At 35.6% G+C, this 27,245-nt stretch overlaps 1 protein-coding gene across 1 annotated transcript in view; it reads left to right on the top strand.

Moving 5' to 3' along the window:
- Positions 1–1,551: 1,551 nt before the first annotated feature.
- GABRA1 (gamma-aminobutyric acid type A receptor subunit alpha1) overlaps positions 1,552–27,245 on the top strand; it is a 57,908-nt gene continuing 32,214 nt past the window's right edge. The window contains exons 1-4 of the mRNA XM_026007640.2: positions 1,552–1,746; positions 4,063–4,151; positions 7,509–7,621; positions 21,326–21,393. Coding sequence (XP_025863425.1) covers positions 4,078–4,151; positions 7,509–7,621; positions 21,326–21,393 — 255 coding nt within the window. The 5' untranslated portion in view covers positions 1,552–1,746; positions 4,063–4,077. The remainder of the gene's footprint in view (positions 1,747–4,062; positions 4,152–7,508; positions 7,622–21,325; positions 21,394–27,245) is intronic.

The following is a 27,245-nucleotide window of genomic DNA, read 5'->3' as shown; positions in this document are numbered from 1 at the left end:
TGAGTTGGGTAGACTGGCCATTTAGGTTTTTTTCTTCACTTTGCCAAGCTCCGCCCCTACCCACAACGTTTCCTCTGCTAGAAGTCTTCCAGAGCAAAATGACTAGGGAGCTCATCAAAGTTCAGACCTTACTCACCAGAAGCATTACGTGGAGGCACCCTATCTTTTCAGCGCCTCCTACGTTGTCTGGCGCAAGTGCTGAAGGGACAGTTCCCAGAGCTTCAGGTCGTTTCAGAAAGCACCCATCTCCTCTGTGCTGCAAGCACCCATTCACAAAATCCGAAGGGAGAACTACAGTCGCCCCTGGCTCCTTAGAAATTGAGTTAGATTGATGTTGAAACACACCCTCCTTCCCTAAGTGTATAATTATTCGTGGGTGGAGAGCCACTGGGGAGGGTAATGGAAGAGGGCGGGGGGTGGGGCGGGGCGGGGGGGGGGGGTGGGAAGGTAGAAGATGGTTCGGGCCTGACTTCTAAAAATCTTTTTGTTAATCTTCTCTCCTCCCCCTCTCCCATTTTCCTAATCCGGAGAATGATGGAGTTGGAGTCAAGGGAATGATTCCGGAAATGGAGATATGACTCTCAAACCTAGAAATGATCTGGGTGATTTATTTCAAGTTAAATACTCCTCGTCCTGGGAACCTAGCGCGATTCTGATTTGAAGGGGACCGTGTTTTCTCCTCTAATCACATAAACAGGCAAACGGTTGCCTCCAGAGATTAAAAACCCGGCTCCGGAGCGCGTTTCTTGCTGTCCTCTAAGACACAGACGAAGGTGGGGTGGAAAGCGCTCGCAACCTGTGAAAGTGCGAAAGCCTGGACACCTGGCGGCCAGTTCCCTACTGGCCAGAACTGTTGCCCGCCATCCCTCACCATTCGTGACTCTGCAAGACACAGGGACTCAGACATGTGTGTGGGAGTGCGTGCGAGGGAGGGAGGCAGGCGAGAGGACAGTGGCTCTCCACATGTGCAACCTTGCAGCTCCCTGCATCCATTCATATGCATGCAGTGGCTGAATGTTTGATCAAAGCTGGGCTAGTTATACTGATCAGTTGTGTTGTTGTTGTTGTTGTTGTTGTTGTTTAATGGGGCACACCTTAAAATAGTGCTCATGAATTGAAAGTGTGAAAAGGTTCTGAGTGGAGTCCTCATGTCTCTAACCCTTTCTCCCCTTTCCTCCCCCATTTCTACTCCCCACCAAAAAAAAAAAAAAAAAAGCAAAGCAAAGCTTGCAGCAGATTGTAGAAGGATTTGAGTCTGCAGCCAGAGAGAAGGGGATTAGGGCCAGAGCGGTGCAAGTTAAATTGTGCTGCATATAAAAAATGGGCGGATTGGTCTCCAGATCCAGAGGCTGGTACCACCTTCCTTTCTAAAATAAAATCTCTCTGGCATGAAGTCACCGCCTATTTCACATCCGGTTTGCCCTGGGACGTATTACTACTGTCTTGGTAAAGAGAAATCTTTTGTTGTATAGCTGCGGATCGGATACCGGGAAGCAAATTCGGGTGTGAAATCTTCAGCAGAGGAGCACGCAGAGTCCATGATGGCTCAGACCGAGTGAGCGAGGGGAGAGCGAGGACGCCCCCGGGCCCCGGCGCGCCCGGCCCGCGCCCCCGCGCCCCGCGCCCCGCGCCCCCGCGCCCCGCGCCCCGCGCCCCGCGCCCCCGCGCTGCTGCCGGCTCTCCGCGATCCTCGCTCGCACACTTTTCCCGGGTCTTGAGCGATCCTGTGCCCAGAGGGGGCCCGAGGTAAGCGCGGCTGCGGACCGCTACACACACAGCTTGAACGTGGCTTTTCCCAGCCGGAGAGATAGGAAGGCTAGAGGGGGAAAAAGGGAAAGAGGGCACAGGACAAGAGGCTGATCCCACAGCAGGTAGAAACAACGAATGTTTTTCTTTCAGGGTGAAAACCGCAGCGATATAGAAGCGTTACCCCCCCCCCCCCACCCCGTATCTCTTCCTTTCTTTCCCCCTTTCTTAGGCAGATATGAATTTATTCCGCGGGGTGGGTGGTGACATGTTGTTTTGATTTTTTTTTTTCTTTTTCAAGAGGGAGCTGGGATGAGCTGGGGAGGGGCTTTGGGGGGCATCGTCTAAAGTTAAGATGCTGGGACGGAAGCCCCGTCCCAATGTTCCCTTCTAGGGAAGGCACTCGCACGGTCTGGCTGCAGAAATGCCTCTTTTCTCATTTCCAGTGGACGCTGCTAAAATGCCCTCTGGTGTAGGGGTCTCTCTGATTCTGAACGTGAAAAACTCAACTTCTCATTTGACATGGGTGGCAGGGGATACGGGTGTTTGGAGGGTGTGTGTCTGATGGGGGAAAGGTTGAAGGTGGAAGAGGGTAAGGAGGCAGCTTAGCATTTCTTTTAAACTATTATGTTTGTATTTGCAAGAAACTTTCTTACTCAACAACTCAAGTGCCATGATAGGTTTGTTTTTCTCTTTAAAATGCCAGAGGAGGACGAAAAGCTATAGTACCTTGCCTCGGGAATTTGTTTTATTCCATTTACCCCTCAAGAATCACCCCCTCTTTTTTTTTTTTTTATAAAGACCAATACTTATTAATAGGGTAAGAGAAGTTGTTTTTCCTTCATAACAGATGCTGAAGATTAATGCAAGGGTGAATTCTAACTGTGCAATTTAGATGCAATCTTTTAACATACTGATATTTGTCTGATATCTCTTGTCATTCATGCCAAAACCAGTGACTAAATTAAGTAAAAACTATGAAGCTCACAGCTCTTATCTCTAGATCTAGACCATTTCACTCTAAACACATTAATTATGTTTCATTGCTTACATGTCTGTCTGTAATGGTTTTTACTGATATAAATGATCCCCAGGAGTGTGGAAAGCATTTGTGTAGATGTACTTAAAGGCATACCACATTAAACCATAGAGTGGATAATGAAAAACATGCTTTAAAAGACATGCAATCCATTAATCACTGTACTAAGGAGTATAGATTCAGAAAAGTCCTAATAAATACCTTCAGCATTTCTCATGCTATGATTGCCATTAATCATAGCACATTTAAAAAGTGTTGCCATATCTTCTCCGTAACCAGGTAGTGCACCGATCTTTAAAAATTGTTCCCACAAATAGATGATAATTTTGTGGAATTCTCTAAGCTTTCCATACTCTTCCTTTCCTTCCTCATCCCACTATCAAGTCTAAAATTCGACAATCAGGTGGTGATTGATTGCACTTTACCTAAGAGGGAAAAAAGATTCCCGTATTCATGCAAAGCAAAGCACTCCAGCTTCCATCTGTCTGAGATGAAACATCTTCCTTCTAGCAGCAACCTGGCAGAATTTAAGAGGGCTTAAAAGACATGTGTGGGCATGTTTGCATGCGTTTACGTGAGTGTGGCTTGTGTGTATGAGAGAGATCAGCACATGGCTTGACTATAAAGTGTGTCCTTTAGCCCCACAGAAGCATTAATGAGCACGTTTAACAGAGCAATCACAGAGAATATAAGCACGACTTTGGCATTCAACAGTGTGTTTCCTATGCTTTTTTTTTTTTTTTTTAAGATAAATACAGTTGCTTCTGAAATCAAGGAAAATCCAGAATTCAAAAATGAATTTAGTCATCGAAGCATATTAACCTACCCCATCTCAGCTCCAAAACACGTTCACCCCATTATAGACACCAGCTTAAAAATTTCAATGCACAGTTCAGGCATGGAAACTCCAGTCAGAAAGGTCAAGATTTTCAGATGATAAACAAGAAGAGTGTAATTCAAACTATATTGGAAATATACAACCTAGAGGAAAAAAACTCACGGTTTTTTTGTTGCGCAATACTGTCACCTGAAAGCATTTCAACTTGTATTCTTTTACAGGAGAAATTAAGATACTGATATATTGCTGAATGGAGAAATGGAAGGGAAAGTGGAGAATGGATGGTCCAGGTTTCCATTGCTTCCAATGAGGTGTCATATCCCAGTGAGGTCATTTCCTGACTTCAAAGCATTCATCTGAACTGCCTCAGTCAGCCCTAGTGGTTATAACCTGATGTTTCTTGCAAGAGACATTGATCTCTACTTGTTCTACTTTTCAGCTGCACAAGCCCGCGATGAAGAAAAGTCTGGGTCTCTCTGACTATCTTTGGGCCTGGACCCTCCTTCTGAGCACATTGATTGGAAGAAGGTGGGGGCACTTTATTTTAAATCTGCATGAGAATTTCTGTAACTTTCAATTTATTCTTTCAGGGGGAAGAAAAATGTCTTTGGATGAATTCATGACTAAGGGAATTCAAAAAACTTAACGGCAATAAAATCCCAACTAAGAATAAAGAAGAGCAGTATGAAAAAAATAGCCGTCTTATTTGCATGATGATTAGAATACACAGCACGCTTTTGTTAAAGGAATATATTAATTCAACATTTAAGTCTTAAATTGAACTTTTCACTGTTCAGTTGTAACTGAACAAAATATGTGGTTTCCTAATTCATAGAGAAAGTTACCCCAATTAATGTCTGCGTACTGTGAGTTGATTTTCCAGCAAGAACATTTCTAGGCAACTGTAAAGATCATAGAGTAGCTTGTGACTGCGTAAAAGTGGAAAGTTTAAAATAATATTTATAATCTGAAAGTCCTAAGTCTCTATAAACGCGTGTGCACATTGTGTTTTGAAACCATTATTTGTATAATCAATAGAGGTAGAATATACTGAAGAAATACTTAAGAACATTACATAAAATCAAACTTCTCTATTTAAGTGTGACTACTGTGGAGAGAAGTGATGAGAAAAATTTAATAAAATGCTTAAGCATATTAAAAAATGTGCTAATGGTCAAATCAAACATATAAACATATTATAGTAAAAATGGTATAAATAACCAAATATTTCAGATTCTTCTTTATCTGCTCTTATGCTTCTTACATGATCTACTCCTATGGCCCTTAAGAAAGTCTTAGACATTATAAAAACTAAGGTTCTTCAAAATGTAATGGAAAGTGAACTCTTAACAAGTTAAGGTGGAAAGAAGGAATAGTCTAGAAAGAAATGAACTTAGGAGGATTTATTTTAATTGAGAAGTTGTCTTTTTATTTTTTGCTATTGGGTGTGGTAAATAATGACTACCAGATGAAGAGGGGACTCACTATTGCCAGGTACTCTTAATCTGAGGAGTTAAATGTTCTTCATTGCTTTTGAAAAATTATATGAAGTGTTACTATTGTAATGACCTGTAGATGGAGTTAGTGCACAGTGTTTTATTATATAGTGGTTCATATGGAATCAAAATCAGGTACTGTAACTGACATTTCTTTTCAAATTATATATTCAGTTTAGGAAACCTTACATTGGGCATAAGTGTTTAAGAGTAATAAACAACCTTGATCTTTATCCCGGGGTTATTCTCTGACAGTTACAACTGGACATAATAAATTAGAAGTGGAGATGAAGAATAACCTGGTTAGAAAATCACAGGAAATAAAGATTACTATTCCAGTTGGGATAGCAGAACTAGTTTTCTGGGAGGGAGGGAGGGAGGGAGGGAGGGAGGGAGGGAAAAGTCTCTTTTGGCATTTATATTCCAATGCATGCAATTGGTGGAAATGACATTTAGAAGCTAAAAACAGGGATGAAAGCTTTTCCTGAATTTGGTATAAGCTTAAACACACGGAAAATGCAGGAAAAGGTAATTAGTACCTACATATTCTAAAAATCATATCCACAATCGAATTGTGCTCTGTCACTCACCCCATCTCATCTTTACCCCTTCTTATTTTGCTGCTTTCTTCCTTAGACTACTTGATCAGGCCGTCCTCACAATTTAAAGTGTACTAGCATTTCTTTTCCACCTTTATCAAGATGACCTTCCAATATCCTTGAAAGATGCAGGCATGGCAGTTTGTTTTGTGACTAGTTTTGATAAATAATTGCATTCAGACAACTATTTTTGCTTTATTAGTATCACTAATGAAACATCCTGGAAGACACAGAGCTCAGTGAAAATTTGATTTCAAAAACTAGTGAAATGTTTAGTTTTCCCAAAGGAGAGAAAGCTCTCAATCTGTATGGTATTGATGTTGAACTTAGGAGAATAGAAAATTGTTTCATAGAAGTGTATTTCATATGCTTAATATCATAAAGAGCTTTTAGTTATAATAACTTTAATTATTAAATGAAATTTTACCAGAAATATGGCCATTAAATTTTGCCAAGATAAAATTTAAAAATGGTGTTTGTTTTTGCAATGATACTTTCATTATATTTCTTGTTCCTGGCAAATAAGTGAATCCTGGTTTCAGATGTTACTATTTTTTTTACATTGATCAGTAATATAAACACAAATGACTGAAGCCAAAAGCATATTAAGTAGAGAGTATAAAAGTGATATTTTTGTGGCGTTTCTTAGTTTACACTGTGTATTCATTTCTTTTTTATTCAAGGTCGGAGTTATCATTGAAATATATCAGTGAGTGTGATCCACTCAGAGATAAAAAAAACTCTTCTCTCAAAGGATTTTAGAGGTGTCATCCTAATCATTACATAAAATATGATTCAACGACCATAAATGATAATGTGATTGATTTAAGAAATATGCAATATTTGAACTGTGGTCACTCTGTGGTTAAAACTCAAAGAATAGTAATGGTAAGGGTTAAAACTATACTTGCAAGTAGGAGGATTTAAGTAGACACAATTTACTCCATTATAGAAGAATAGAATTAAAGTTTTACTAAAAGTTGAAGAAAACGGCCTTGTAGTTCCAGCTCTGCTCACAAATTGCTATGTTTTCTTAAACAAAATATTAATCCTACACTACAGTTTAGTAAACCATAAATTAAGAATACTGGAACATCTCTTTTTCAAGGTATCTTTTATTTCAAAGATAGGAATGACGAAAATTCGATTAATTAAAGGCTTGAATAGACACATTATAAAAATCGGTTCATAAACCTTAAGGGGAATGGAAATTACACACCGATTTGAAACTATAATTATCCTAAGAAAAAAGTTTTAACTATTTTTCTCATCTAAACATCCTGAAAAAATATCAAAAGGGCAAATACATATAAAGTAGATGAAGGAAGAGTACATTGGTAGGTAAAAGCATGATGCTACATGTTAAATGAAAGCAAAACTATTAATTTGATAGCTCATAAACCCCTTTTTTTTCTATTTGGGAAGAAGTTTACCAGGCTTTTTTTCCCTAGCATGCATTAACATTCTTGCTTGCTCAGAGGAAACATGCATTATAGCATCGTATACATTCTGAGATTTATACACATAAGGAGACAGAACTCATTTCCTGTAATTTTCCTTCCATAGTTAGAAATATTAGAATAAAGAGTTTATCACTTATGAGAACAAATAGGAGAAAATAGTAAAAATTAAAATATAACTTTTTTTTTTTTTTACTTTATCAGAAGGAATTTTCAAATTAAGATTCAATAGAAAAGAAAGTAGGAAAATCTAGGGAAGGCTTTATTTGGAAAATGATTTTAATAGAAATTTATAATTTAGATTATCACCTGCCATTATGTTTTCTTTAGCTATGGACAACCCTCATTACAAGATGAACTTAAAGACAATACCACTGTCTTCACCAGGATTTTGGACCGACTCCTAGATGGTTATGACAATCGTCTAAGACCAGGATTGGGAGGTGAGTCGCATTATTGTGTTTTTATTTTAGAGAACAGTATTAAATCTTTACTAATGAAGCCTTGTTTTCTGTCTAAATGGTAAAGTAATAAGAATGGCAGCATGTAGTTTAAGGAACCAATCCTATTTTTAATAGATTGACCAGTGTTAATTCAACTTATTATGATATTTCTGTGCACATACCTACATGGAGTAAAAGGTAGATATAAACTTCTCATAATTACACTAAAAGTGTTACATTTACCTGGGAGTCATAATGTTTTCTGTGCAATGATTTGGTTATCCAGAGAAAAAATGAAGGTAATATTTTTCCTTCCAGCCCAAAGACTACATCTACTTTATTTGGCATTGCTATGTTTGCATTGAATTCAAGCAGATTATCTCTGAGCCTAATGTTCTAAACATTTACTTTAATGTTTAGAATATTACATATTGATGCACTATTTTTCATTACATTAGCACCAACTCTGAGATAAAAGGTGAATGAGATATATGGTAATTTTTTTTAACCATGAACTTGAATTTAAACCCTAATTTCTGTAGTAAAAATATATTTTTCTTTGTATACCAATTAATTAGTTACACTATGGGTTTCTACTTAGGAAGAAAAAAGCACTTACTAATACAGTATTTATAACAGTGAGAATAAATAGTGCTAGACATTACTCACTTATTTGAATAAACTTTGAATAAGATAATCAACTGATCTTATTTAGTTAAACAGAGATTAATGAAGCCAAAACAAAATATTGATCTCAGACTAAAACAAGGGAAGCAAGGAAATAAATTATTGTTTAAAGTCTCACAGGAAACCAAGGTGAGAATCTATGATTCCCAGCTACAGCTAATGATGCATCTTCTCTGAAGCATTTGTTAGAAACTAAACTAAATAACTAAATAGCAATATTTAAATTGCAATTAAATTGCAATATTAAGAAAGTCATCTCTTCTTCAATAGCAAATAAATACAAAAAATAAGAAGCTTAAGAATCCAGATTTTGTTTTTAAAACTGAATAGTAGCGTGGATTTAGTCTTTTTTTGAAAAATATTTTGGGTAGTGTAATCACATGACGTGGATCATGGGTCTATTTTTTTTTTCCGTGGGTCTGTTTTGAGGCTGCCAAACACCATTAGTGTCTCAGAGGTTTAAGAGGAACTGCTTTGTCAAAGACACAACTCAAATATATGTCAGAGGCTTTACCAGGTGTCCTTTCTTGTCAATTTTAAACATTCATTCTTGGACATACTATACAAATTCCTTTGGGTTTGAATTCCACCTAGTATTCCTTCACTACATTCTAAGAAAAAAAAAAATCTTAAGAAACAGAATGTATTGGTCATAAAATGGAGTGCATAATTATGTATGTGATATATTGCAATAACGTTTGTGTACATCTAAACTTCTAAATTGGCTTAAGAAACATTATTCTTAATTCATAGAATTCGAAATAAATTGCAAAGACTGCAGGTAAGGAAGGAATGTACAAAAAGAAGAAACAAGATAGTGTTACAACTTTTAAAAAGTGAGACTTTCTAAAGTACTAATGGGCAATACATTTAATTATTTTACATAGAGCTCTTTAAGCTCTATGCATAATTTTCATTTTGTTAAAGAATTTTAAACACACACACTCACACATACACACACACCTTTAATGATCAGCTATATGGTTGTATTGTTTGGAGTATAAGTATTGGGTTTGACTGGTCCTTTACATTTAATTATATGTAATAATTCTTAAATACATATGTATGTTAACTTTTTAATCAAATATAGTGTAAACAGGAAGTATTTTACCTCTTTCTCATATACACACCTGAGTCCTGGAGAGCCACAGAACTTGAGGATATATAATTAGACTAAGAAGGAGTTGAAAGGCTAATTTTCAAGAATTGAGATAATGCTAGATCTGTTAACAGAATCAACATTGATTCAAACTGCAACATTACTATTTTGGTAGAATCTACTTTTAATATCTATTTAATCCCCCTAAGTAAGAGAAATAGGCATGTATCTAAAGAACAGAAATAGTAGTTGGCCAAATGTAGTCAAAGTGGATTCTTTTTAATTGAAATGGATATAGTGTGCTATGATAATCAAGAATTCAAGTACTCAAGAAAATTTAAAAGAGTGGATGTGCTTTAATCTTTACTAAAGACAACTTTTCTGATATTCATGATTCCTGGAAACAGTGATTTTGAGGATATGATAGACAAAATAAATTAAAAAGTAGCTCAAATATTTACGTTTGTTACTATTTTATGTGTCATCCTGGAATATGCCACGATTAAATCCGATAAATTTGAGAGTTCTGAGGAAGTTTTAATACTAACTTAATATCGGTTAATTTTTTTGGAATGTATCTTTTAGCCCTAAAGGATATACTAGCATGTGTTTATTACATATATCTCCAGAGTCATCAATATTTTTACAAGCATTTTGAGAACATCTCTCCATCTTTAAAAAACTATACCTTAAAATATTAGTTTTTAGATATTTTCAAAAACACAATCAGCTACAAAATTAGAAAAATATTACCACCATGCTTTCCAGATGTAATAGCTGAAATTATTGAATAAATATCTTTCTGTAATTACTTCATTTCATTTCTTTACTATAGATTTCTGCTAAGTATGACATACATTTTAGTAGATCTCCATGGCAGAAATGGACCTTTGTTTTGTTGTTGTTACATGATCCATTTGTGTTTTTATCCATCCATTTTCTTTTTTTTTTAATTTTAAAGATTTTATTTATTTATTCATGAGAGATAGAGAGAGAGGCAGAGACACAGGCAGATGGACAAGCAGGCTCCATGCAGGGAGCCTGACGTGGAACTCAATCCTGGGTCTTCAGGATCAGGCCCTGGGCTGAAGGCGGCGCTAAACCGCTGAGCCACCCAGGCTGCCCCCACCCATTTTCATAGATGAAAACCCATGTAGAACAAACACTTGAAAGATTATCATTAGTTTATAAGAGGAAAAAGGTTCTTCTTAGTAGCTTCATGACCACTGATATAATCTTCTCTTGCAAGAGAAATGGGCTCACTCTCTTCTCTATTATGACAAATGTCTAATTTTATAAAAACAGTAACATTCTGAAGAATGCAGGGATATTTTATTCTGAATGTTCTCAGAAGGTATAGAAATGTGATAAACTTAGACAAATGGAAGAGACTATGTGCAAATTCATCATGACCTGTTTTTCAGAAAAACGCACTGCCACCTGAAGGTATAGCAATACTCTTTGGAGATACACACCCTTGGTACAATAACTTAAGAAACAACATATATAACTTGGTTCATCTAGATGATAGAAACCAGTTTGCAGATATTGTTACACTATTTAAAAAGTGTACCTACCTTTTCAGAGCCTAGAGAGCAATCCTGAGAAGATAAAAATGAAAAGATAACATAAATTCAGGGAAGAGACTTTTTGTCTTTTTTTTTTTTCTTTTTTGAGTTAGAAAAGATACGAAGGAATACAATGTGTGGAATTCTAATGATGTAATGTACTCTATTCAGGAACGAAAGAGAACAATGATTTGGCCATGTTCGTATTTTAAATACAAAGGTAATGAAGAAACCTTTAAATAGACTTGAATTGAAATAATCAGTGGCCAGAAAATACAAAACAAAATCATCAGAAATATTGTGGAATTCATTCTCATTTAAAAATATCTTTTTTTTTTTTTTTTTTTTTTTTTTTTTTAGAGCAAGGTATAGAGCCCTCTTCTTCCTTGCAACCAGGGACTAAAGAATGTTTTCAGAAGGCTCTTGCTTAAAACCTGGCCAGTACAGAAGAATAAAGTGTTTGGGGGATGGAAAAAGGTAAAAGCCAGAAAGAATGGCAGGATAAGAGAGAAAAAGTTAGAGAAGATGAGCAAAAGGGGAGCAGTGAAAATAAGGAGAGGGAAGTGAGAGGGATAGAAAAAGTGAAGGAGAGCAACCATAGAAAATGGTGAAGGGGCGGGATCTGTGGTCTAAAGATGAGTAGGCTCAGGTGTCTGTTCTTGATTAATCAGGATTCCTCTTCTCATTTTAAATCAGGACCAAACCAAGCACATTCTGAGACAATTCGTTTTCTGAAGGTTTCTGCTTATTGACTGTGATTAAAATATACTAAAGAAGCCTAAATTTTCTCCAGCTTACTGAAAAGTTAAATGATACAGCTCCTGAACTGCAACCATTGAGGTCAAATTTTGGCCGCCATCACACTGATACCCCCTGCACTCTAGGTGGGCAACAAAAGCAACCCGTAAACACAGATTCCAAACTTAATTCTGAAGGGAGATTTCAGGTTTTTAAGGATAAGTAATGCCCTTCCAGTGACATTCCTTTTTCTTAGCCTTATATACAGGCTACATTTTATTGATAATATGACAAAAGCCCAGGGTGAGTCGGATTGATGTGTACAGTATATTGTCTGGAACATACCACCAGGCTGAGAGGGCTTGCCATTCCTCCTGTTCACAGGCTTCTTCTTAAGCATCTTGCTTACAAAAGACATTTTCTTCTATAAACAATTTTATTTCACTCCTTGGAAAACTGATTACAGTAAAGCCATTCTTAAATGGAAACCAAATAGGATAGTGCCAAAGAAATGAGATCTTGGTTGAGCCACATTTTCAGGGGACTACAGAACTTTTTACTCTCTCCCTCCCTGCTAATGGTACTTTCTGGAAATATTATTATAATTTCTAAATGTTGCCTTAGACTTAATCTCAATAAATAATAGATAGGATGATGAATGCTTCTCAAAGATTTTATCATCAAACCATAGAGATGAAGATGGTAAAGGAGAGTGAATGCATACCCATCATGTGACAAACCCAGGTGGATGGGAGAAGTAGACAAGTAAATGAGTAGATAGGAATGTAGGTAGATAATGGACTTTATTTATCCCTAATATATCTTTAATAGATATTTAGGTATGATTTTTTTCCTATAAGTTATATAGATTTAAGGTTTTTATTTATTTGTGTCATATTTTACTTAAATGCACGTATCAGGTGAATATTTGTAACTGGAGTATAATGGTGGTTTTCTCTCAAGGTATTTTAGCACTAACATAATATTTTAACCAACAGTTTATACTTCAAAGCAAACTTTCTCCTTATCTTCCTGATTTTCCCAATTTTGGACTTGTTATACTATATAAGACTTTCTAGACCTCTCTTAGGCCAATTATTGCAAGAGATCTCAGCTTTAAGATGTAAACATCTCCAGCTAAGCAAGGTGACTGGGTTGGATATGCATGAGACTGGCTAAGTGGTGTTGACTCCTTTGGGAGTTAGCTTGGGATTTTTGATTGTGGGTTTTTTTTTTTTTAACGTCAAAATAAGTAAAGGTAGAAAACTGAGTGCTCTGGAAAAAAAGCAGATTAACTTTTGTAAAATTTTTTGTAGCTTTGTAAAGTTTAGGTGACTAGGAATAAACAGTATCATTTAATTCTTTTTCAAAATTCAGCTTTGTTCTATCTCAAGATTATAAAGTATTTGATATTCATGTAATTTTAAAAATTCTTATTAATTCATAATTAATTTATTTTTATTATTTTATTATTTTTATTTGTATCCTGGGTGATGTTAAGATCAGAGGCAACCATTTTATTCATATTCTACTGATTTGAACACACACATTTGATATTTCTATTAAACAGCTAGAATATTAAAAATTCAGAGGATAAGATATTGAGAGGACAATGTGATGGCTTTGAATAGAATAAAAAGATTCTAAATTACTAACAATGTCCAAAATTTTAAAAGGTTAGGTTCATCCAATATTTTTTGTTGGTGGGTGGTGGTGGTGTTATATTTACTTTACCAGATCATGGCTTTTAATATTAGCTTTTGAAATTTGTCTTGAGAATCCTTCTTTCTGAATTTGCTGTAACCTTATCTGGTGCTTTTGATACAAGGTGTGGAGCATATACTCAGACTTTGGCATCATGTAATCCATTTCCACAGAAATATTATACTTAGACATTCCATAGTTCAGCTGGATTTTGGGAAAAAGCAGTTACCAAAGACCCAAGAGGAATTGTTAAAATGAACAGAGAACACCTTTTAATGTTTACTGGCTGAGATCTCAAGTCAGCCCCTGAAGCCAGCTTGCCTAATGAATCCAACCCAGATACCCAGAGGAATGTCGTAGCATGTTTAGAAACTTTCTACTCTCATTTTTTCCTGTTCTACATAAATCATCTACTGATCAGTGCCAAGAAGTTCCTGAGGTAAAATGTAGCCACAGAGACTATGCTCAAGTTATAAAGACCAAATTATCAGTAAACACTGCAGTTTATTTTCTGTGCAGTTACTTTTGAACTTTTTATAGTTTCCATTTCCCATCTAAAAAAAAAAAAGATTTTATTTATTTGAATGAGAGAGAGAGAAAGAGAGCACAAGTAGGCAGAGTGGTAGGCAATGGGAGAGGGAGAATCAGGCTCCTGGCTGAGCAGGGAGCCCAATGTGGGGCTCGATCCCAGCACCCTGGGATCATGACCTGAGCAAAAGGAAGACACTTAACTGACTTAAGAGACACTTAACCACCCAGATGCCCCGCATTTCTTGTCTTAATTCTAGAACCAATGTAGAATATTTTTAAAAATGTTTTCTGTAATGATTTTTGTTGTTGTTTTTCAGATAGAATCTGAACTCCTTACTTGAAAAATAATGTTGTAGTGTTTATGAGATGAGAAACTCTACCATTTTGGAAAACTTAGGAGAAACACAATTCTAAGTCGATGCCATATTCCTCCAAAGATTGCTATAGTATTAGTCTCATGTAACTAAAATGCTATAATGGAAACAGGAAGTATGATGCCTCAAAGCTATTACAGGTTATACAGTTTTGATCAAGACTTACATAGACCACATTCCTCTAACACAGCCATTATATTCTTTTCTACAGGGTCCCCCTCCCAATAAAAAACTGGCTATAATATAAAGAGGGATGGATGGAAACTCTCAATGGAAATGAGATTAATCTCTGCCACAGTAAAATTTACCTTTTTTTTTTTTCCTGGTAGATGCTTTTATCATTTGAGTACTTAGAATCTGAAAACACAAAAGAATCAGTGATTGATTAGATATCTCAAAAAGTGGGTTTTTACCCCATATCCAGATTTAGTAGCTGAACACTGCCACAATTAAGTTGCTTTATATATCAGCTAGGGCAAATTGCCAACTACTTTAAAGAATTTGGGGAATGTAAGTGAAGGACAGGGAGCAAAAAATGTTGCCCCAGGCAGATTGGCAGGGAGCTGAAACATTGTCCAATTCAGAAGTACACACTGATGGTTATGTAGGGATCCCAGAACATTTTCAATTTCCAAGCAGGACCATTTCCAAGTGAGGTTTTAAGCTATACTTTATTATGATGACTAATGTTAGTCCGCTTAGTCTCTATATAGTGACTGCCTCTGTGAATTAATAGATACAAAGTAACTTAAAGGAGGCAATAAACCTCCTTTCTAAATTATAAATCCACAGAACAGGGCCTAGTGAATATCACTCTGAGTTCCTCAGTAGACAGCAATTCCAGTGAAGATATGGTCAATACCATATTAAATAAATTGTATGGTATTGACCATATTAAATAAATTGTTGTGATAGGCATTCCTAATAAAACACCACTTATAATTCTTCACTGTTGATTCCCTCTTCCATTTTTTTATTACACTCTTATAATGCATTATTCACCCAGCATCAGCTATCTTCTTAAACTGCAAGTAACATCATTTCACTTCATTACCCAGAGGTTTCTTATTGCATTAGAATAAAGGTCAACTGCTTAGTGAAATGCACAAAGTTCTTTAGGTGTGGCCCCACTTGCATCCAGAGTGTCGTCTTGTACCATGATTATCAGCATCACCAGGCCCCAGATACATTATTGGACTTTCCATTCCTTTATTTTTTAAAGATTTTATTTATTTGAGAGAGAGAGAGAGAGAGAGAACATGCACAAGTGGGCAGAGGAGCAGAAGGAGAGGAGGAAACAGACTCTTGGCTCAGCAGGGAGCCTGATGCAGGGCTCCATCTGAGGACCCTGGGATCATGACCTGAGCCAGAGGCAGATGCTTCACTGACTGAGCCACCCAGGTGCCCCTGGACTTTCCGTTTCTTAAACATCACACATTTGTTCTTACCTCAGATCTTGTTCTTTCCTCTCCTCTTTTAATTATCTTTCCCTTTGTGGTCATCCCTGAATTTTTCTCATTGAGGTCTCAGTCAGAAAAAAGACATTTTTCCAGAGCATTTATAGTGGCCTGAAGTTCATTAGTATAATTTGTGTATGTGTTTGTAAATGACTATATATGTAATTATATCTGTCACCTTCCTATCATTTACCTATCTGTGTTTCTAATTTATCATCTTTCTATTTATCTATCCTATTCATGTTTCTATTCTATCTAAAATAACTTTCCCTAAGACTGTAAGATGTGCTACAGAATAAGAACATTTGCACTTTTGTTCACCAGAGTATTACTATTACTTAAAACAGTGCCTGCCTGGCACATAGAAAGCACTCAATAATTAACATTTGTTGGTTAAATTAATATACCCAACAAGTATATCTCAAAGTATTTTTGGCATCAAACCTTATTCCACCCTTACTCCAGTGTGATGTTGTCATTCTATGGGTATTATTTCTTCACTAAAAAGGCAAGAAAACAGGCTCAGGAAGATTAAAGGATTGTACCTAAAATCACACAGCTCGTTTTCCAGGTGAATCAGAGTTAAAATCTGAGTGTTTAGACTTTTAATCCAATATGCTTACTACTTACTATACTGTACTGCTTTTCTCATTTCTGCCTCAAGCACTAATCATCTTTTTGAATTATCACTTCAAAACATCTGTTATTTCAATACTTATCAGCAGGATATCAACATTGTAAGAAATCTCTGATAAAAACAGATTTACTACTGTCTAGCAGCTATAGAGTATATAATATAGTACGTATACATATATGTGTATATATAGAAAACATATAAATATATATAAATCATATAAAGCACATAAAGCATCTATATTTGTATATAAAGTATATATTTGAAGGATATGCTTCTTTAAAGATTGATTTTAATTGGTTTATTTATCATCAAAAATTTTATTTACATTGATGTACTATTTTAAGATATCCCAAATCTTTATAACAACAATCATCACCATCATTATAATCTCACTTTACACAACTATTCCATGTTTATCCCTCTGGTACTCAAACATGTATATAAATTTATACAAATTTTAAAGACTGTTGATTTTTTTACAATGGACAGGGATGGATTATTGTGAAGAAAATACTTTAAAAATTACTTTCCAATTAATTTGCCCTTTGAACATTTCCTCCAACTCAGTTATTTTAATTGATTTCCATTTTCAGACAATTTCCTAGTTACGGAAAGAGTTCATTCATGTTTAACTTTGGCTAGCTGTAAAATCATTCCAGCTGAACTTCATTAAAAGTTCCTGACTCATGTTGTGTGCTCTTAAACAGAATATTTTGACATAAAAGTATCTTCACCTTTCATGTGATCCATAGAAAGGCCTTGAGTACTTTCTAGATATTTCTAATAACACCTTAATGTCCAGTGCTAGAGCACATGATTTGGATTTTAATGTTCTAATGTTCCTTAAATAACAAATAAGTTCCTAAAATTTGTATATGTATCCATAAACTTTTCTCCTTCATGAGGTTATGGGAATTTCAAATTAGAAAGGAGGGGGGAAAAGATGACTAAATTTTCCCAGAATTGGTAAAAGGAAGATTCCTGAAGAATTCTCCTAGATATCTGTCAAAGTACATAGGTATGAGCACATCTTCTGCTTAAGCCTGGTCCTGGATCTAAAGAGGCCTTGATTTCAAATAATCATTTCTTTGCTGAAAGATCAAGTTAACCATGTCACTTTTTACAATTTGACTAAAATACATTCATAACAGTACTCTGTCTTGAACCTTTGCATTCTGAGTTATAAATCTTCTGTCTAAAGCAGAATGACTTCACGTATCACTAAGGAAATTGCTGGTGAGCTGTAGTGAAAGACACGCTTTTGGCCAAAGGAACCTATTTCTTGTCACTGAAATTGTACTCAACTGAATGAGAATGTGGTGTGAGAATTATTTGAATAGAAAAAAAAAAGAAGGAAAGGAATACATCAAGATATTAGCAGTGGATTTATGTGAATGATGGTATTCAACAGGGTTTAATTTTTTTTTTCATTTTTTCTGGAAATTTTCAAACATACTATGAAGTTAAAACATTTTTTTAATGAACATATATTACATTAGTCTTATATTTACAATAAGCTGTTGTAATATTTTAGAGTGGCATTCCCAGGTAAGTTTGGGAAATTCAGGAGTAAACAGAGTTGATTACATTTATTTAAAATATGTTTTCTTAGAGACATTGGCATGCTAATTTTCATCATGAATCTTCCAAAGGCATGCATAATAAGCAGAGTTTTTCAGCAATGGAAACTGGCCACTCACAAACAGCTGATGACAAATCAAAGAAAACTGGATATGTGGCAAGGAAAATATATTAGAGAGAAAAATACAGAAAGTGTTACTCCCTTTCTTTAATTTTCTTATCCCAAGTTCCAGATGTTTTCCTAAATCTCATTGCACTGCACTCCTTCCTCTTCTTGGTACCATGACCCACCTCTTCCATTCAGTAGTTGAGTGGTCCCTTCAGTGCTCTTGCACCCTCGTACCCCCCACACCAGGCGATCTTTAGTTTAGGGACTTGGAAATTTTGCCACCTTAACCTTAGAGGAGAAACAGGGTGAACAGAGAGCAAAAATCAGAAACTCTTTAAGGACATCTTGTATGATTAGAGTGCATGGTGAGAAGGTCATCTGAACTCGGGTGAGGTCCTTGGGATATTACAATGGTGACTTTTGGGAACTATTAGAGGTAGATACCTAGTAGAAAATAAGATGAAGAACTTGGAGATGATGAACTGGTATGGTAAATATACTTAGGGGCAAGGACAGATAAAGGATTCAAGAAATAGATTTTTAAAGTGTGATTACAGCCATTTGTGTGAACTGCTTTGCATTTATGCCTAATCTTTCTATATGGCACACTAACAATTATGTGTGGCAATAAATGTATATAAACTTAAGCATGTTTTACATTCTATTTTATTGGTACAGTCATCTTTATAAATAGGCTTTTTAGTCTTTATAATTTGTTAGTTATATAGCATCATCATTTACTAACAATCTTAAAACAGCAGAGGGAAATAGCCCATAAATTTGGAAAGTGGGTATCTCACTTCTTTGAGCACTTTATCATGCTAGAAAAACAGATGGGTTGTTCCTAAAACATCTGGAAAGCCAATTTTTGTAAAGCTAGCTACCTTGGTGAGTTACCTTGAAAGTCAGATGTTATGTCCTCCCCACCCTCAAGAAATAGAAAATGGTGATAAAAGAGTTCAGGAAAGCTGTTCCTCACTGCCAAGACTTGCAAGTGTGCAGACAGGGACTTATACATATCTCCCAAATGAACATGCACTTAATAATAGATCCCTCCATAAAAATGAAAGAATAATTCTAGTTCTGTAGATGTCACTCAGATGTATAAGATATTCACCATAAGTCCACCATAGTTATAATCTGCAGAGAATCAAACTTCAACCTTGGAAACAGGATTAGGTGAGTCAATGACTTAGAAAAGTGAATAAAATAACAGGAGGATCCAACTCTTTCAAGACTTATGTAGAAAGAAAATATAGATATTAATTCTCTTTGAACACATAATTTAGGGTGCTTTTAATTGAACTAAATTAATCTATATAAATAATAAGAAATAAAATTATTTCCAATAAGGAGCATACTTGGGACACTAGAAATTAGGATGAAAATATGCCCAATTCTCTATTATGTGATGTCTTTCTTCTTGTACTTTTTTCATGGCAATAATCGCGTATTTTATCATATCAAAGAAAGTCCAAGTGTGATGGCTCCTTTGCTTGCACTAGAAAGGAAAATACTGAAAGAGAAAGGACAAAAATAAGCTCAATTAATAAAAGAAATTCTAGCTTATTGAAATAGATGGCATGCATTTTCTTTTTATTATTGTTTTAATTGAAAGTCCTGTCATTCTAATAAAATGTGAACTCTAGATTGAGTCTTAAGAAATAACAGATTTGTGTAACTAAGAAGAATTAGTCAAGTAAAGAATACATATGGAAAGAGAGTTCAGGAGAGAGGGAGAGAGAGAAATGTATGTACTGGGAAAATGACTCCCGAAGGGGAGAGGATGGGGATAGCCAGAAGAGGCCAATTGTTACTCCAGCTGAGACATTGCTGATGGCTCCTTTCAAGTTATACAGTTGCTGTAGAATATTAACACTGACTTTGGAAGGAAGAGAGTTTTAAAAACACAGCTCTATTTTCTTTGTCTTAAGCTATATCCTCCATTTTGAAGTTTTTAAAGAGTAAATCCCAGGTAATTATGTCAAGGGGCTCATTTAAGCATTGTTGGAGCCAATGCAATTGTTGAAAGAAAGAAAGAAAAAAAGAAAGAAAAAAAAGAGGAAGGAAGGAAAAAAAGAAAAGAAAGGGAAAATAAGCCAAAAAATGGTATATTGGTTATTGAATGGATTATCTCTACCACCAAATTATATTAACATTTGTGTTACACATTCTATATAGTGTATAACATGACCTTCTTGATAGAAATTCATACCGAAGGTGTGAACTGTTTATAAAGTGAATTCCTGAGAGATAAAATTCTTCATTTTCAAAAGAATTTATTATTGCATATATTACATCACCTTTTTAATGTCCTACCTCAGAGATATAAATGTCCTGATAAATAAAATGAATTGCTTAAGACACTGGACCATTATTTCTCAGAGCTACAGTTTAAAATTACAGGGCCATCTTTTTTTATTGTCACTTCTAAGCAGATTGTGTCCTTTTATGAGAGCAACATTTTTCTCTCTTTCTTTGGGGGGGGGAGGGATGACTGAATTTCCTTGAAAATGTCTGTGTTGAGTTGTCACCCAACTACAAGGAATATGTTTCATTGGTTGATATATATGCCTCAGAGACTAATAAAATAAAATCACATTGAACTTGAAATGGAATCTATTAAATGAACTCTTTCTGTGCCATAATATATTTATTCTTGTCCTCAAAATTGAAAGTCTTTATATAGGTTGTCAGATTTTTCTCAGGGAGTAATTTGGATAATTCGGTTATGATTTAGTGCCAGAAAGCAATCATTTACAAAACATACCCTTGAGTCCTTAAAGAGTTAATAAAGCTTGTTTCAGTATACTATATACTTCCCAAGAGTATCCTAAATACCTGGAGAATCTGATGAGCTCTGTAAGAATATTTAAGCTTAAATCACACTCATATGCTAACATTTTTTTATTACAATGTGAAATGGCTTGGTATCATTTAGGAAAGTGTGTTCATTCTTGAAGAATTCATTAAGCAGCAGCTGACTTCTCCATAAAGTCTGCCTCCCAAAGTGACATATTTGGGCTCCATTCTCCATTGAAAAATATTAACTGTGAAATTTCGTGTGTAAGCAGTAAATTATCAGGACTACACAGTGGACCAATTTTAGAAATAGCTAATCAAAGCCAATAAATTTCCCATTTGGGTGTGAGTATGTGGTGTGAGATCTAATAAGGGCTGTTGATAGACATTCACTGTCCCAATTTCCTGCTTCATCAGAGCGTGTAACTGAAGTGAAGACTGACATCTTCGTCACCAGTTTCGGACCTGTTTCAGACCATGATATGGTAAGTGACACTGCATTTTTGGTTTTCTTGGTGTATTTTCTCATTTTAACTTTTGAAAGAAAAATACAGACCCAGTATTTAGAGAGTAAGTTGAAACAGCAGGCCAATATCTTTGTATCTTTCTGTGTGTATACTATGTAATATATACCAATATTAATATTTATATAATAGAAAATACCCACTTGCTTTCCAGACCAAACCTATTTATGATATCAACCACTGCAATCATCGTTTTTTTCCATCTCTGAAATGATTGTTTTGCCTTGATTTATGTTCTGTAAGCCAAATAGTTGATTTGCCTTACATTTTATTTAGGAGGCCATGTTGATTCAAAGATGTTAGGTCTCTAGATAGCCAGCACTTTTTATAGAATAGCCATGAGCATCATGATTTCTGAATTATTCTTGGCTAAACAGGGGAAGTGAGTATAAAAGATGAATGAATACTTGACCAGAATTAGACAGAGAAATGGTTAAAATAAAACACACTGGTGGGAAATGTTCAACTTCATTGCAAAAGACATTCATTAAATTATTACCAAGAATGAAAATAAAATTAATACATACCTATTCTTTCTTTTCTTAGTCCAATAAATTAACATGAATTTCTCTTCTATCTGATGGGAACTGGTAAAAGAGTAGAGCTCTGAAGATATTATGTAATATTTGTGAACTCATAACAGCCAAGCTCCTATATAATCAGAAAATCATAGAAGCCATGAAGACACATCATTATGAAATATTTCAAAGATATATTTATTGAACATTATTTTTGAAATGCCTTTTTGTTGACACCATCTTTACATAATAGTCCTCTGACATCATAGTAGTTCAAGTGATTGGCAATAAAAATTACAGAAAATATCAATTTAGACCAATATTGCCAAAGTGCGGAAATTCACAAGTGTACCCACTTCAGCAGAGTAAAAGCTCTGCCAAATTCTGAAATAAGGAAACCTGTTTAACTGCATTTAATCTAGTGTTTTCCAATCATATTTGTCCAAAACCTTTTATGTGATACCTATTGACATTCTGTAGAGCTAGTACTCTGTGAGTCAAACACTGGGAAATACTGGCTGAGGATGATTAGATATTTTAAATCTTAACACAAGTTATGAAATGTACCGGCTATGCAAATTAGAGTCAGCAGAGCATAAGAGAGTGGTAGGTAAGAATACAGATTTCTGAACCAGAACGCTGCCTGGGTTGATAATCCCAGTTCTTGAGTTCATAAGGGTGTATTGTTGGGGAAGTTCCTTAATATCTCTTTGCCTCAGTTTCTTCATGTGTAAGATGGGAGTGATGATAATACCTCATGAGGTTATCACAAGTGTTAAATGAATTCATACATGAAAATCATTTAAAAGTTCTTAGCATATAGGAAGATTCAATGAATGTTAACCATTATCATTATGCAAGAAATAGATATAAAAATTAGCCATAATTATGAATTTATTCCTTTGGCAATTTATTACAGCAGTTGATCTGTAGAACACTTTCTTGAAATATTGTGTTATACATTATTTTTTGCTAAACTGATCACTCTCTAAGGACCTCTTGTGATTCTCCCATGTTGACACTCCATCTTACAAAATTATTCTCTCACACTACTTTTCTAATTAAGAACATTTAATAGATCCCAGTCAGATTTAAGGTCAAATTTAAACTCCTCTCCCTGTATTCCATACAGTCCACAGATGATGTTACCATTCATCCTTACTTGTTTCTAATACTATTTATTTACTTTAGTCATTTGCTTAAGTACTGCTTTCTGTGAGGCCATATCACTTGGGGGTGAGCTGAAATTGTCTAGGATCCAGGCTGGCTGAATTCACATCTCAACACTACCAATAACATGACCTTGGGCAAATCACTTAAATGTAAGGATCAAAGTCTCTAAAACGGGTATAATATTGTAATAGGATCTCCTTGTAAGATAGGAATTCTAAATGAGCTCTGTAAATTAAGTGTCTCTAGATAGTGCTCAATAAATACTTTTTGCCTCCGAACCTCTGTCTCATGCTGTGTAGTCTCCGTGGAAAATTCCCTCTATTTCCCACCCATCTAAATCCTACATTTCCACAAAGGCCTAAATCAAGACCCAAAAGCTTAATGAAAATATTTTTTTTTATTAATCCAATAACAGATTAAGTTTTCCTTTCTGCATTCTAGTCACATTTAATGGTTGTAAAATAACAACTCAACTTTTGGCTTGATTGATAACACAACCTTGTAAACTTATTTCTCATATATAAATGTCTTATTTTCCTAAAGTGGTGCCAAAAAATGTAAAGACACACTTGTTTCACATCCCTCACAGTACCAGTGCATTGCTGGCTTATAGTAAGTATTGAATTACCACTTATTTAGTGATAGGCTTAGGAGTTGATATTGTCTTTAAAAACAGAAAGTCTTATGGGACTCAATAAATAATACCATCTTTCTTGAGTTCCAAACCTTTTGAGAAATAAGACAGTAGAATAAGGCATTTGGAAAGTAAGCATATCATTTTTATTACTACTAATAATGGTACTGCAGAAAGTGGTTTGTATCTGCAGACAAGTGAGTTTCCAGAGAGTAAACATCAGAATCCGATTAACCCACCCAGTCAACAGGCCTCCCTCTGTTAGGGCAGGGCCTGTCCATATAAAACTTCTAGCATGGAGAGACAGCAGAATTTGTGTCTTTTGTGCAGCAGGAAGAGGCTGAGATAGGCAAGACTGGTTTCTCCTTCCAAATTTACCCATCAAATGAAATTATTCTTCCCTCCTCCCCTCCCTAAATAGAGGAGTATGAGGGGTTGGAGAGCATTCAGAAGTTTTACACTGGTGAAGCTCTCTTCTCATCAATGGAAACATCAAGAGGGGATGAAGCATTACAGACATCACACACTGATAATGGTATTCCTCCTCATTATTATTATTATCATAATTTAAAATGAATATTCTCTATCTCTGGCATCTTTCATAATGCCTCACAAAGAGTAGATGCTCAATAGGAGTTGTTACAGGGCAGCACTCAAATAAAGGCATATTTTCTCTGGAAAATATTTGGCATACCTTTGAGTTATAGGTTTAGATTGTCATTTAAGGAACCACTGATTTTTTTTTGTCTGGACTAAAGGTGTATGTTAGGGTTTTTGATACACGACTAACCCTATTGTTATTGTGAATTATTTTTCATAAATGGCTTTTGATCAAATATCAGATAGGAAGAAGGAACAATGCTCCCTATTGCCTAAAACTCTTGAATGAGATAATGCTTGAATTGTTCTTTTTTTTTTTTTTTTTTTTTTTTTGCTTGAATTGTTCTGTCAGAGAACCAAATTAGCCAGGTTTACAACTGACATGCCAAGTGGCTAGCATAAATTACACCTGGCCAATTCATTTGAGAAGATTACTCATTTAAACCACATTGTGGGAGAATTATGCATACATGGCAGTATGATTTGGAGTCTATCAAAATTAGAAGGCCAATGACAAAGCTGTTTTTCAAGACAAGAAAATATTTGTCATTTTTAAACTGAGAACTAATAGAATATCTAATACAGATAACCATAAGAATGCTTCCAATATGTCAAGCACCATGCTAAGAGGTTTATAGATCATATTTCATCTAGTGCTCGTACCGTGCATTTTACCTTGGCATTATTATCTTCCGCATTTTCCAGAGGAGGAAAGTGACCTAGCTAGGTAGCAACTTGAACTCAGGCTGTGTGTCCCTAGAGGTTCCATAGCTCCCAAGGCATCTGACTTCATCTGGAATAGAAAACAAAATTAGGACAACTCTTTAACTTTATTCTAAAAGCCATTAATTGGCAATCAAACAGCACATTCCCAGGGCACTAGGTTCTGACACAAATATCCAGGCAGCACAGTCACAGAGCCATGTTCTCCATGGTGCTTAAAATGTATAAAGTCAAAACACACACAGATGGTAATAGATGGTACAAGTGGGAACACTTCAATACAATATTTGCTTAGGAACATAACGGATGTTTTGTCCCAGTATTCAGAGTAAGACTCACATTCTCCAGCAACCTACTCTATTGAACAGGGTAACACGGAGAAACTTCTCACCAGAATGGTAGGGGCTGGAACGCTGAACCTTGAACAGCTTCTTCACTTCTGAACTTTATTCAGTCTTCTGTAGAGACTTTTCTTTTTGCCTCTGATTTTGCTTTGCTTGGTTATGACCACCTCACTTTCCTGAGGTTTCCTATGCTGCTACTGTCCAAAGAACACATTTCTCATTCCCACCTACATCGAAATCTGATATAAATTGGTGTTGATAAAAAAAAAAAAATTGGGAGACAAATCACTTCTAATGTTTACTGAGAACTGCCTATGTTTCAGACATTCTTGCAAGCTTTTCACTTGCATTGTTAACTCATTTCTCACAATAGAGAGCTATGCAGTACAGATGAAATCAGTACTGCATGATCCCTGCTTTATAGATTGGAAACTGGAATTTAGAAAGATAAGAAAATGACCTAAAGTCACACATTTGGCAGACAAACAAAGTTAGCAGTTAGCAGGTTGAGAACTTATATCCCTAACTATTATGCTCCAGCTCTGCTATCCTCCTTCTTATTCCAGCTTTCTGTAGAAGCAATTCTGGCCTATCTGGTCTAGTGAACTAGGACCCCGAGGGTGAGGTCATGCTGAGAGCTGCCTGCTGCTACCATGGCAGTGTTGCAGGGGCTGTTCTAATAAAATGGGAGACCAAATATTTACACTCTTGGTTAGACAGGATCTGATCGTTATCAAGTGTTTTTATTTCAGTTTTCATTTCCACTTCTAGCTGAAGGGAACATGGATACGAAAGCTTATCCAGTTACTTTTGCAGTGTGTGTGTGCATGCTTGTGTGGCCAGTACAATATTTGAAGGGAGAATATCATAAGTGAATTTGGGGATTTCAATGTCTGCCATTAGCACAGGTAAGTAAAGCTGGTTGTAAACATGACAAATACGTAAACATGAGGAGTTTGGCAAGTGTTGACATAATTTTTGGAATCATTGACTTTGGATATATTGTATCACAGATTTGGTAATAAATCTATTTTAAGTTTTTAAAATACTTAACATTTATTTCATTTTCAAAAATCTTAGAGCAAGCAGACAAATGAACAAAATAAAATTTTTGGATTCATAAGAATATGGTCAGTTCGGCATACTTGGCATCTTGATTTATAAGTGACTGTTCCCGCTGTTTGACAATCTAAAGTAGTTCAGTTGGACAGAAAATAGAGCTCATGCGACTGATTCCTGAGTAATAGAAATATCCTTATTATCATATCCCTATCTCATAAGCCTGTCGTCCAGAGAAAAGAACATACACAGCTCAGGGTAAATCCACCCATTTGCTTCTCTGGCAAGCACTGCTCCTCTGTATCACTTCCCAGTGTAGTCCATAGGCTCCCTCTCCATCTCTCTCCTCATGGAAACAACCATTGTATGCCCATCCTACTCCATAAGTTTTCCTTACAGCATCCAAGTCTAAACGTCATGTATCTCAGTGCCATTTCACCTCACACTTCCAGATATGGAAAAACCTAAGCAACAGACAAGGTAGTTTCTCTTGCCCACAAAAATAAACTGGCATCATGTTACACTTCCTTGTTGCTATCTCAGTCAACATTTAGCGCTATGCCTGGTGCACTGTAAACTATCCAGTAATAACTATTAGTTACTTGATGAGAAGGGGTCAGTAATACCAAACTTGTGGCAGAAAGGATAAACTTTCACTCTTTTTTTTAATATAAATTTTTATTTATTTATGATAGTCACACACACACACACACACACACACAGAGAGAGAGAGAGAGAGAGAGAGAGAGAGGCAGGCTCCAT

This window comes from Vulpes vulpes, chromosome 4 (genome assembly GCF_048418805.1).
Source record: "Vulpes vulpes isolate BD-2025 chromosome 4, VulVul3, whole genome shotgun sequence".
Taxonomy (NCBI): Eukaryota; Metazoa; Chordata; class Mammalia; order Carnivora; family Canidae; genus Vulpes; species Vulpes vulpes.
Note: the sequence above shows the minus strand (reverse complement) of the source record. Positions and strands in the feature narration are given on the sequence as shown.